The sequence below is a fragment of the Mus musculus genome, chromosome 19 (genome assembly GCF_000001635.26).
Source record: "Mus musculus strain C57BL/6J chromosome 19, GRCm38.p6 C57BL/6J".
NCBI classification, from domain to species: Eukaryota; Metazoa; Chordata; class Mammalia; order Rodentia; family Muridae; genus Mus; species Mus musculus.
This window is the reverse complement of record NC_000085.6, coordinates 42,894,331-42,908,276: the sequence shown is the minus strand read 5'-3', so window position 1 is coordinate 42,908,276 and position 13,946 is coordinate 42,894,331. Positions and strand designations below refer to the sequence as shown.

The following is a 13,946-nucleotide window of genomic DNA, read 5'->3' as shown; positions in this document are numbered from 1 at the left end:
TTTTCCAGATTGTTTTCTTTTAATGCTAATAAGAGGCATTAGCTAACGTCAGATGCAGCATGTTGAAAGCAGATGGGGTGTTCACCAAGATCAGATTCAACAGGCGCCCATCCATCTCTTAGGGAAGGGATGAAGTTAGATGTTGACCCCTATGTGACAATGAAGATTTGCCCCAAGGCATAGTTCTGAGTGACCTGCTACATCATCAGGGAAATCTCAGCTCAGAAAAGCTGGTGTTTGCTTTTTTCCTTAGAAATATCATACAGATGGTTCCTTACACAGGTATCACATCGTGGTCCTGGTGGAAGGCCAGACTCTTTTCCCATGCCTGTGGCTGCCCTTTGAGATAATGTATCTGCTTTATTGGACAAGGACACTGAGGGTGAGACGGAATGGGGTATAACACCAGCCCTGGACCAGAGCCTGGGCCTTGAGTTAAGGCTGCCTTGAGGGCCCTGGGAGTAAACCGGAATAGGGCATGAGCTCCTGTTCCTGTCATTTGCTTCAGTTACCTATTTCCACCCAACTTTTTCTTTGCCAACCCCCAAGTCAAGAGGCATAGAACAGGAATAGTGTGGCCCACAAAAATATCATTTTCAAGTCTCAAAATTGAAACCAATTGGCACATTGTTTTTATTCACAGAGCGAGAGTAAGTCTTGAAGTCTGTACGCGAGGCTGAGGTAGAAAGGAGGGGTGAGAGTTTTCTGCTTAGAACTATAGAGATTTAATTTGTGTAAATAAGCCAAAATAATTAGAAAATTATCTCCAAGGTATAAGTATCAAACAAATATAGATCATGTTTTCTATTTGGAATAAATGAAAGGGTTTTTTTGGTTAGTTGGTTGGTTGGTTGGTTTTTGTTTTGTTTTGTTTTTTGTTTTGTTTTGTTTTTGAGAAGCAGGAGTCAGGGAAGAAACAACAATGAATAAATAAATAGTAGAATGTTATTATTCTATTATACATCTAGACTCCTAGATGTGGATACAGGAAGGGCTTTTATTACCATGTGACAGGTAAGGAAAGAGACAACTGATGGTAAGAAGCTAGGTAAGCAGGCGTCACACAGCTTTTTAAGCAAGGCAGAGACTAACAGAAACATTTCATGGCAGGAACTAACTCAGCACGTCCAGAGACGCAGGGTCACATGTGCCAGAGGCTGGAAGGAAGGAGGAGACTGCATAGATGTGAAGTAGGCGGGAGTCAGATGTACTAGAAGTAGTGAGAAAAAATCCCTGGGGAGCTTTGATCATGGAAGTCCTCACGCTTCCTCAATGCACAGCACCGCTTTTATCAGTGAAGGTCACACTTAACAGGTCAAGATTGTTTTCTATGTTTATTTAATTTTATTTGGTGTATCAGCAAAACTCCAGTCCTTCCTTTTTTCTTCTTCCCTTCCTTCATTCAAACCTCATTCACTCATCTTCTTTGCATCCCATTTGCTTACTATAATTCCTGGCCAGATCTCTGCATTGAGCCAGAAGGACAGAGATCCTGTGTATTGTGGCGAGAAATGGAAAATGAGTATGAGATCATTGTAGTTTATCATAACTGCTCTAAATAAAGCCTACCGAGGTAAATATGACTTTATTAACTTTCCTGAAAAAATAGAGAGCTAAAGGAGTGTGGACAATAGCTGTGATGTCAGCTCAGGTTCCTGAGGTCAGAGAAGTCACAGTAGCCAGGACCCCCGGGGTTTTCTAGCTCTGAATCCTACTTTCTCTCTGCTGTGCAGCGCTATTTCCCTAAGTGCTCATGTAGGTGTCTTTGTTATGCCTGAGGCAAATTCTGCCCTTGACTTGGGTCTGGCGATAAACAGGAGCAAAGGAGACAAGCTGGTGCAAGATGGGTGTTGGAAGACTAAACAGGCCTCCTTTCCAGGATAGGACCACCTGGGTATCTTACCACGCATCTGTGTGACTGCCCAGGACCATGGCTTTGGACACTTAAGACACAAACTTTCATGGCTTTATTCTCCCCAAATAGGAGTAACTGCCCGTTACTTTCTTTAAAAGCAGAGCACAGAAATCCTCAGCTGACACCTGATGGCCCCAGAGCTCACATAAGCCTCTAAGATCCCTTAACTGTGTCCAGGGATGCAGCACAAAGGCCCAAGTGAGCGGGGCAGCTGCAGGTCCAGAGACATGAGGCTGTGATAAGGAAAGCATATGTAAAAGCGCTCACAAGGTAGCAAGCTCCTTCTTTATCTCGCCTCATAGCAAATGCTGTACCTTATAAGTAGAAAACTCCACAGCTGCGAGAGTGTCCTAGTGTCCCCTGGAAAGAATTTACAAGACAGGCCAGAATTGCTGACTGGGCCCAAAGATGGGGAATGGAGCTGGACTTGAGGATCATATTGGTCACCATGTCAGACAGCTGTGGAACTGATAGCTAAACAATGCCAGTAACAACCTGTGGGCTTTGTACCATGCTGCTTCTTCAGGAGAGTTTAAGAGATTAGAGCTCTACTTAATTGTACTTGAGTTTCTCCCGGAAAAATATGGTTTTTGTACTCCCATTCATTCAAACCCAACTTAGTATATTTCAGGAAAGAATCTTATTAGCAAATTTTTTCTGCTTTGCTGGTGCTCTTGAGTAAATCCAGAGATGGCAAGCCTCTGGGCCTCAGGGCCCCTCAGGCCACGTCCCACACCACCCTTCCCCCTTGTCTTTAACTTTTCACCTTTCCACTGTCCCGCTCTGGCAGGCCTGTTCCAGTAGTACCTGTCAAAGGTAAGAGACAATAGCAGGATAGGACAGCACTGTGAACATGGTTTCTAGGAGTTAGGGTGAGGGAGAGAAACAGAAGATTTTAGGGCAGGGAAACTATTCTGAATGATACTAAACAGTGGGTTGCTTCTGTGCCAATCCCAAACCACAGAATGGGCACCACAGATAAACCCTACTGTGAAGTGTGGACTTTCCATGTCACTGATGGAAGGTCACCAAGTGTGAAGGCTCCACTCTGACACTGATGATGGTGAGAGCTGATGATAATGGAGGAGGACTTGAGGACAGCACCTAGGGGCATCTCTGTATCTGTGGGTCCGTTTCTGCTGGACCTGAAGTCTTCTCTTTTACAACAAAAGTTCAAAAAGGTGGGGTGAAGAAGGGAAAGGGGGAAGGCGAGGAGCAGAATGAGAATGGTTCTACTCTGCTGTTTTGCTCAGGAAATAACTTTTCAGCCACATCCCTTGTTCCTCTGTAGCTTTCTGCTAGCAAAGTGGCACCTCCTTCTGCCGTGAGCCTGTCTTCCTGAGGAAAAGAGCACATGTTAGTTACGCCATGCCCATGTGTTGTCACAGGCTCCGCCCTTTCCCCTGATGACCTGCCACTGGGAAAGAAGGGACAAGTGAGTCTCCACAGCTAAGCAATCGGTTGTGAGCTCCCTCGGGAGTAGCCGGTGTTTGTGTACATTCAGTGGACAGAGGCCAGACCCACCAGCCCGGGCACTTCTCCTCCAAGAGGGTTTTGGAATTCAGCTTGTTGCTTTTTTTAAGTGTGATTTACAGAGCTTTCAGGGAGAGGAATGGGGAATTACTAGTCAGCATCTTCCTAGCTCCCACGCTAGGACAGCAAAAGGAGTCTTCACACAGATATAATTCAATTTAGAAAAGTGAGCTCGGAGTTCTATCACCATTGTGTGGATATACATATAAATAAGACATGGTCTCCCATCTGCAGAGTTAGTAACCCACTGTGTGTTTGCGAGACTACAGCTCAGTCTTGCTTAGAGACCAGTGTAAAGAGCTCTATCAGGCGTGTAACATGTCCAACCTGGCCATAGTGGGGCAGCTGTGTGCTAGCAGCACTCATCTCTGCTTATTATCCTGATGAGTAACAGCAAATACTTGACAGCCCTGTGCACATCGGTAGAGCACTCTCTGTCTACATTGTTCTGGAGTATAATTGTCAGTCATGGGTTAGAGCACTGCTCAGAATCCTATAATGAAATTAAACCTATGGTTGCAGTCACCATAGCAACATATTCAGAGCCAAACGGTCACTGTTCAGATGTCATTTAGCTTTTGGAATGAAGCTCTGCCTTTTACTATTGCCAGTCTGGCATACTTGGCTAGCCTGTCATTTAATTCTAAGAACACGCTTTTTGTTAAGGAACCCATCTTTCTTTTTCCCCTTTTAAGATGCTGGAGATGGTTACCCCTAGGCACAGCATGGCTTAGATGCAAACACGGGATCCGCTCAGGGTAGCCTTTCTTCAGGAGAAAGACCTCATCACAAACCCACACCCCAGTGCCGCTGGATACACTGAGACTTGAACCACCCAGCCCGGGAGCAGCACAGCCTAGGCCTGAGACAAGATTGGTGGGTCCGAGCTCTACCATTAATGAAGTGTGTCTTTGGGTTCTGGCTTCCCTTTGATTGAGCTGAAGTGAGGATAAACTACCTCACCTGTGAACCTCCACAAGTCATTGTCAGTATACTTTAGAGAATCATTTAAAGCATACAATTTTGATTTTGCATTTACATGAAGTATGGAAAATTATTGGATGGGACTATATCTCAGAGCGAGACAATTGCCCGCACATTTTATTCCTTCTTTGTAGACCTCTTGTTGCTGTAATCAATAATACTGCTTTTTTTTTTAATCTGAAAAAGGAGTTCTTTATTTTTAACGATTGTGGCTGAATTAAAGTCTGCCTTTAAAATATCCAAGTTAATATCAATCCCCACCTCTGTATGTTCCATTTACTCCCGGGGACTTATCACACTCGTCATATCACATATCACATATCACACTCGTCATATTGCTGAACGCTGTGCTGGAGGCAGCACAGTCTGACTTTAAGAAGCTGGCACCACAGATACAAACAGATGTTAAATAGATTAAAAGGGACCATGGCAAAAGCCATTTTAAAGGATAGGAAAGAAAACAAAAGTCTGACTGATGGAGGCAGCAAGGATACCCAGGAAGGGTTTTGGGAGATCCTCAGCAAGTGGCCCGTTTGGGCTGGGGGAAGAGCATCCAAACACAAGCAGTAACATATACAGAAGCACTCGATTTCCAGTGAGTCATGGTAGATGGATTATGAATAATTATCACCAGCAAGTTTTTCCCATTGCTGTCCCATGGCCACACAGGGTGTGTGAAATTGAAGAACTCAAAAGCTAAGAACCTGGGGGTGGTGTGGCAGGGGAGGAGCAAACCCAGACACACTAGCCTATGACCTGTTTCTTAGTGTGACCTTTCTTCTCTCTCTTTTCTTTCCCGTGGGATCCATCAGGAACATGAAAGAATCCAAGTGTACCTGTTTAGGGATAGCTGTGATGTGAAATTCAATCCTGTCATTAGGGGCCCTAACAAAGACTTTTCCATGTGTAGCCTTCTTTGTGGGAGCCTACTGCTGCTGAGAGAAGGGCAGCCTTGGCTGTGGGATCAATCGCTGGAACCCAGGCTGCCTCCGTCCATGGCCAGAGCACTGGGCTGCATGCCCAGTGAACAGGACTCGCTTCTTTTCTCCTCTGTGTCTCTTAGCCCAGGCTTTGAGCTCAGAGCCTTGTCTGACCAGGCAGGCCGCACTTAGCCATTGATGCCTTTGCAAAAAGCTTCTCTGATTATTATTCTGCCTTCCCTCATCTTTTTTCTATTTATCGACTTGAGCAATATGCACAGTATGTCAACAACACACACTAGTGTTTGTAACAGCTCACCCCTCTGGGATGTACAAACAGCTCTGAGTGTGGAGCAGATGAGGCTCAAATGCAGCACTGTGATTTTCTAGTCACATGAGCCTGTCAATGGCTTTTGTTTATGAAGTGACTTTGTAAGATATAAAAGTGAAAGCCACAATAATAATTCTTAACAATAACACGAACATAACTGAGAATCTTTGAATATTTGTATAGATCTATGGAAATGGATTCAAGTAATGATGGATAAAATATGAAATGTAAATTTTTAAAAATTAAATTGCCAGAAAACTAAATGAAGAAAAAGGAAAGCTGCAGTTCCTGAATTTGAGAAGAATTGACTGCAGATAGCTAAAGATAGCAAACTAAATATTCTATATTTTCCCTCCTGCAAAGATGCTGCCTAACTTTCCCAGTGAAAGCAATCAAGGCCTTGACAGGGCTTCAGTGCTGAATCTAACACCTTCATGTAGTGTTTATGCATGGCCCAGTAAAACCTGGAAACCATAAGATGTCACATCAAAGTGCTAATGGTGGCATATTATGTAAATCACTGAGTAGCAAGAATTGAGAATCTCACTCTGCCATCGGCCATTTATATTGTCCCAGATTGCAATACTGGAGATCACAGCTCCTGTAGACTGTGTAGCAACCTAAGTAAATCAGAGAGAAGTGACCGCGGCATCACTGTGTCTGAGCTCAGGACATGCTGTGCTCCTGGGAAACAGCCTGCATGTGAAGATGAGCAAGGTCGGCTCAGGACAGAGAAGAGCCAGATCTTGCCTAAGCTGCTCAGCTTACCCAGACCAGAAAGAGAGAGGAAACAAAGAAAGATATAGAGGGGGTGGGGGAAGGGATAAATACCCTTTAGAGGGTTAGAAGGCTTTCTGGTGAGTGTCACAGACAGACAAACTTAAGGTTATTTCACCAAAGACACTGCTGTATTTATGACAGACAGCAATTCTGGAACCAACAAGAAGTTCCTGATTACTGACTGTTAGAACCAAAGACAACGTGTCCTTCTCTTAAGTCTGTTTCTGTGATTTAGTATATATTAGTTTTAAGTGAAAATTCTTTCTAAAAATAGAACATCTCCGGATTCAGCACTCAGCACACACATATGCACACGCGCATACACATGAATATTCATATGCACACATGCATGCATGTACATACATGCATAAAAATTAGGGCAGAGCTGGGCGTGGTGGCACACGCCTTTAATCCCAGCACTTGGGAGGCAGAGGCAGGTGGATTTCTGAGTTCGAGGCCAGCCTGGCTACAAAGTGAGTTCCAGGACAGCCAGAGCTATACAGAGAAACCCTGTCTCGAAAAACCAAAAAAAAAAAAAAGGGCAGAAAGGTGATTAAAGAAATGGTAATAAAAATGTGGGAAAAGAAGTAAATATAAATTCTGGTTTTGAGTTATTTAAGTATACCCCACAATTTATAAATTCTCAGAACTCTATCACAGCCATCAAATACTTCTGTCACTAACTTTGAACTCTTGGCATTATCTTAATTCATCTCAGATTTGGTTTTAAGCACAGCAAGGACTGAACAAAATACAATGTTTTCACTTATTCTAGACATTAGAATTAGTGGAATGGAGGCTGTGGAGGGTGTGGTTATGGAGCCTAAGAAGTCACTTAAACTGCCTACTTCCTATGTGACTCTTCTCATTCACAAGAGACCACTTCTCAATGTCATGGCCACTCAAAACCAAAGTCTGTGAAATATCAACACGACGTACGCTCAGCAGGGAAAGCTACATAGTACACTGAACACTGAATTAGTGCGAAGACTCTTTACCCTAAAGGCCCTTTAGGTTTATTTTTTCCTGCTGGTAACCTAGTTCAAACTTTAATAACTGATTTAGAGAGCTCCCACAGCCACCACCACCACCACCAAAAAAAAAAAAAAAAAAGCTATGAAAGCAACTTAGGCATCATCATTCAATAGATCCATGAAGTTTGCATTTTTTTCTCTCCCAAAGTTTTTCAGAATTGATTCTTCCTAGAAATGGGACAAGCTGAGTTCGTCTTTCTATTTAAACAGGTATTGAATGTGCAGGGGAAGAGAAGGACACAGATACTATTTCACCACAAAAACAAAATAACATTGGAGGGTGTGTGTGTGTGTGTGTGTGTGTGTGTGTGTGTATGTGGTGTGGTGTGTGTGTGTGTGTTTGTTTTAAAGGGGGAGGGGTATTAGAATAGCTTCCAGGCTGTGGACTGGCTAGCCTAACAGTGGCTATCTCCTGATAGAAATACCAAGAATCCAGTAGATGTTCAGTCCAGGAGAACGTCTCATCTAGTCTTCAGTCTACATTGGAATCCCAAAGAAGTAGGTTCTAATGCCAGCAGAATAATGCCTCAGAAGCAGGATAGATGAGCTAACTAGCCAGTAAGAGTGAGAACAATGCTGACAGGAGCCTGATATAGCTGCTTCCTGAGAGGCTCTGCCAGTGCCTGGCAAATACAGAAGTGGATGCTCACAGTCATCCATTGGACGGAGCACAGGGTCCCCAATGAAGGTGCTAGAGAAAGTACCCAAGGAGCTGAAGGGGTTTGCAGCCCCATAGGAGTAACATCAATATGAACTAACCAGTACCCCAAGAGCTCCCTGGGACTAAACCACCAACCAAAGAAAACACATGGTGGGACTCGTGTCTGTAGCTGCATATGTAGCAGAGGATGGCCTAGTTGGTCATCAATGGGAGGAGAGGCCCTTGGTCTTCTAAAGGTTCTATGTCCGAGTATAGGGGAATGCCAGGGCCAGGAAGCAGGAGTGGGTGGGTTGGGGAGCAGGGGAAGGGGGGGAGGAGATAAGGGATATTTGGAGAGGAAACTAGTAAAGGGGATTATATTTGAAATGTAAATAAAGAAAATATCTAATTTTTAAAAAGATATGATTTATACTATGCAAAAAAAAAAAAAGAGTAAGAACGAGCAGGCAAAAAGCAAAAGTCCTTCCCTATGTCCTGCTGTGACTGGGCTGCCACTAGAGGTGTGGTCCAGATTTAAGGTGGGTCTTCCCATCTCCAATCAAGAAAAAGACAGATGTAATCAAATTGAAAACCAAAGTTAGCCATTGCAATTATGTCATATAGGTGTGCTGCATTTTTTAATCTATTTATTGGTAGATATTATGGCTACTTAATCCTTTTGTCGAATATGACAATGTTCAGTTGAACATATATGTGCAATGTATAGTGCATGTTTTTATTTTCATTGGGTGTATACCTAGTGCTACAGTTTAAATAATGGCAAAACTTCATCTTATAGCTTTATCCTCAGTATGGCAATATTAAGACGTGCTCTTTGGACATTTAAACACAATGTTATCTACTAGACAATATAAAATCAAATATTTTTAATTTTTAACAAAATGAACTTTATTTTTAATTAAAATATAATTATATCACTTCCCTTTTTTCCCATTCCTTTCTTCAACCCTCCCCATGGCTGTCCTCTCAAACTGGTATGTTCTTTATCTTTGATTATTATTATAACTTATATGTGTGCAGAAGTATATAAATACAACCTACTGAGTCCAGCTTAACTTTACTGTCACTTTTTTAGGTGTCCCTTTGCCTCTCCTGCCTCCTGGGTGCTAGCATTGGAAGCAAGCACCTGCCCAGTGCTTAGCTCAGTCTTTATTGACATTCTGCCTCTCTTGTAGATTCAAGTCTATGTTCTGTATTCTTTTCCTTCTCTCCAAAGATATTCATTTACTATTTCTTACATAGTAAATATATGGGCAAAAACTCAGTTCCATTGCTAGAGAAAGAATTTTTCCTCAGTGTTTAGAGTATTAGATCCTATATCTCAATATTCTCTCTCTCTCCCTCTCCCTCCCTCTCTCTCTCTCTCTCTCTCTCCCTCTCTCCCTCTCTCTCCCTCTCCCTCTCTCCTTCACTCTCTCTCCCTCTCCCCCTCCCCCCGTCTCTCCTTCTCAATTTCCCTCTTTCTTCTTTAAGTGACTTTTCAGTGGTCAAATGTAGCACATATCTTTTTTTTTTTTTTTTAATGAGTAAGATAGCTTTTTCCTCCTAGCTTCTTTGAGGACTTTTTCATGCTTTATTTTCTGTGGTTTAAAAATGTATAACTAGAGTTAAAAGGCTGAGAAGTAAATTTATTTGTCTTGTTCTGTCCTCTGAGCTTGCTAAAAAATTAATTAGTTACAAATGTGTTTATTTCTGCACCATACATCTGTTTCATTGATTTATATATTTTGGTTTTTGGTTGTAATGCCAATACCATACTCTTGATTATTATAAGACCCAGGATGAAGATATTTTCCTTTCCGTGATATTTTGGCAACTAATTTGAATTTTCAGTGTTATATCAACCAAATGAACACCAATATTTTTAGTCTACCCAAAACCCTGTATCAAGTGGTAAGTTTCTAATTACTGACACTCACCACCAATGAGTTAATTATAGGAGGGACACGTGTCAACATAATAAAGTCTGTCTGTGACAACCCACAAGTGGCAGTGCTCTGCAGTGAGAGGCTCAGAACTTTCACACTAGAAGCAGGAAGGAGACAAGGACCTTCCTCACGTCCATCCAGTACAGAGCTGGGAGTCATCTGGACCCACACTGCTGGGTCTATTATTATATTATCTTTTGCTCGCTGTTGACGAAATGAGCCCCCGGAGAATGTATGTGATTTACCCAGAGATTACTCACAGCATATACAGTCTGCATATCTTGCTCTTCTTAAGATACCTTTGTCAAATATCCCTTGCTGATGCAGACCTCTGAACTCATAAGCCTGACATTCAAAGATTTTAATAATCTAGATTCATCCTGTTTTCATAATTCTGCTTTCAAGTGGCTGCTCGCAGCACAGCTTGCCTGTCCTCAGTTGGAACTGAAGTTGTGATGTTCAATGTGCTTTTTCATGATCGCCTCTAACATCCTCAACAGTTAAAGTTTATTCCCATTACCATCTTTTCTAATGTTCCCAGTAAAGTTTGATTCCCTGCTCCTTCCAAGTTATATAAATTAGTGTTTCCTTTTAGAAAATAAGCTACTGGAAGACTGGAAGTATTGGGACATGAGAGTACAAACTGGACGATTATTAAATCAACTATGGCTAAATTGAAATAAGTTTGAGCTGGGCGGTGGTGGCACACACCTTTAATCCCAGCACTTGGGAGGCAGAGGCAGGTGAATTTCTGAGTTCAAGGCCAGCCTGGTCTACAGAGTGAGTTTCAGGACAGCCAGGGATACACAGAGAAACCCTGCCTCAAAAAGAAAAAAAAAAAAAAAGAAATTAAGTTTGAAAATTTTTTTTTGCTAAATTTTAATAAATTAAGAAGCCATACTCCATTCTAAGGAGCAATTATGTTGCCTAAAGGACATTGACCACAAACTTGTTGACTCTCCCTTGTTACCTCTTAAATTGACAGTCTTTGTGCACTTGTGTATCAACAACAACATAGGCAGAAAAGCATCTCAGATATTCAGAACTTCTCCAGGTATTTTGCCAGCACTGAAAAGCACCTGGGTGCAAATCCACACCAATTCAAATAAGATGTAAGAGATAAATAACTCGCCAAATGAAATGTCTTAAAAACACCAATTTAATGATACATATAAATTAATCACAAACATATGGATTAAATTTCCCCCAGAAAAGGCATGGTTAGGCTCTCTCTGGACCACAAGTGATTGAAAAATGATTGGAGACATTTCCTGAACCCAAAGAGAAAAGGAGTATGTCTATACTTCTTTAACTGTAAATATTAGTGCAATAGATAAATTATCCAGAGGATCTGGGGAAGTTAGAAATATGGACAGGAAATAAGAAAATGAGATTTGGCTTTAAAATATGTTCCAGGTACATCTGGGGCAAAATAATCAGAAACAGGGAGATTTCTCTATGACTTTAAAACTCAATACAATTATAGAGACTGCAAGACATCCAGGGTTATTTCTAATTGCCATGGTACACATAACAGAAGACTAATTGTGGGTTGGAGAGATGGCTCAGTGGATAAGAACACTGACTGCTCCTTCAGAGGTCCTGAGTTCAATTCTCAGCAACCACATGATAGCTTACAACTATCTGTAATAGTCTCTGACACCCTCTTTTGGTGTGTCTGAAGACAGCTATAGTGTACTCATATACATAAAATAAATAAATAAATCTTTAAAAGAAGAAGAAGAAGAAGAAGAAGAAGAAGAAGAAGAAGAAGAAGAAGAAGAAGAAGAAGAAGAAGAAGAAGATGATGATGATGACGACGACTAAATGTTATTCCTGAAGATGCAAAAGCAAAGACCCCAAACTACAAAATATGAAATAGTGCTTATGCACACAGAACACACACAGGGTCTTCATTGTTTATCCTATCAAGATTCTCAAGGTGTCAGAAAGGTTTGGAAAAATGTTAACTAGCTTTTCTACATGACTCAAGGGAAAAATGACCAAAGTCAATATTATAGTCTTTAAGCAAAGATTCAAAAAACAAGATGGAATCTGAGAGTCAAGACAAGAGAAACTGAAACTCAAGACCAGGTAGGACATTCTCTCTACTGATGGAATTAAACCTTTTTATTTAAATCCAGAAAGATATTAATGGAACATTCACAAGAAACCTCTGATACTTATTTTTGTGTTTTCTACTCATTTGGAAATAACTTTTTAAGACATCAGATACTCATGCAAATAAGGGGAAGTAAAGTGTGCTTACTGCAGGCAAGCTCTGACGTTGGACACTGGGCCATATGACACAATGTAGCGTTGATGTTTCTATTAATTTTATTTTTAACACTTAGATTATTTATTTTTTGATAATAATTTATTTTTTGATAATTTCATATATGAATACTGTATTTATACCATTTCCACCCCTCACTCTTCCTTCAAAAATTCCTCCTCTGACTCCCTACTTCCTCTCAACTTCATGGCCTCTTTAAAATGATATTACTCCTACACACATAGACACACCTATACACATGCGCATGTACACACACATACACACAGACAAAAACAGCCTACCAGTCCATTTAGTATGTTCACATGTATATGTATTTAGGAGTGATTTCTTCAGATTAAATAACTTAGAGAGAACACTGATTCTCCCTCTCTTGACAGCCATTACTTCTCTATAGCTCTTCATCTAGGAATGGAACATTGTGAGTTTTCTGAGTCTACATTGGCATGTCAGTTGGCGGTGTCATTGTGCAGGTCTTGTTTAGGTTACTGTATTGTTGAGATTTAGTGGGTATACCTCCCTAGCAATTCTGAGAGACATCTTTTAGCAGATGCCTTGATCCTGATTCTTATGTTCTTTAGATTCCTGAGCCTTTTTCCCTGAGCCTCAGGTGAGGAGTTATGTTGTAGTTCTTAGTGTTTTGGTCAGTTGTAGATGTCTGTGATGGTCTCTGCCTGCTGCAAGGAGAGCTATACTTATTTGTTGATATTAAGAATAAGTATCTAGAAAGCAGTTGGGAATTAAACAGACAAAGGCCAGTCTTTGATATTGCAGGAGTGGTGGGAGAAAGGCAACCAACAGCAAAAAGATGCTGAAAGCAAGCAATTGTTCTAAGAGCAAGTGCTCTGTCTGAGTGCTCCAGACAGACAGTAGGGTACCCAACAGCCAGCTCAAAATAAGCCATTGGCCCCTTGGCCCAATCTAAATGGTGGTCCAAGCTCCAGAAAAACTCACAGTTTTTCATTCACCTAAGGAGATAGATGAGTGGTCAGGCACACAGAGCTTGTGCTGGTAACTTCATACGGTTTCGGTGACTCTTCCAGCATAAGTGGATTATCTTGAAGTTTCACATTGGATGCCAGAGCTGTCAACATGAAACCCAGATCTCACCTCAAAAGGAATAAAAGGTAGTTTATTCTGAATCAAATATGAGTGCACGGCCCAGGAATGTGGGTTTAGTTACCTCGTGTATCATGTCTCAATACGGAAGCAGTTTTATGAGCTTTTTGTAGTTATAAAACAAAGGAAAGTCATAAGTAAAGGCATTTTTCCAACTCTGTTAGTGGGAATATTAAGGAAGTAGATTACAGCACAGTGGGGGCAGGGGTGAAATCAGAAGCTATCAAGTACCATACTTAGCTTTTGAATTGGTGAAAACTAGCAGGTTTGTTTCATAAAAATGCATTCCAAAGCTGGCACCTAATAGTCAGAAGGATATTACATCAGATTCAAGGGTGGGCAATGAAGACCTACTAAGAGGATTGAAGGTAGCCCAAGATAATTTGGCTCCACATCTGCAATATTCTAACTCTATAGCATGAAGTTCTAGTCACATCATTATCAACCT

The 13,946-nt window shown here is 41.4% G+C and overlaps 1 protein-coding gene across 4 annotated transcripts in view; it reads left to right on the top strand.

The window, feature by feature from the left end:
• The window catches only part of Hpse2 (heparanase 2), a 601,936-nt gene that overhangs the window by 480,200 nt on the left and 107,790 nt on the right, over positions 1 to 13,946 (top strand). The window contains exon 10 of one of the 4 annotated variants that reach the window (XM_011247294.3): positions 4,144 to 6,804. The exons of the other annotated variants lie outside the window; for them this stretch is intronic. Coding sequence (XP_011245596.1) covers positions 4,144 to 4,182 — 39 coding nt within the window. The 3' untranslated portion in view covers positions 4,183 to 6,804. Of the gene's footprint in view, positions 1 to 4,143; positions 6,805 to 13,946 lie in introns of those variants that run through there. 4 annotated transcript variants of the gene reach the window in all.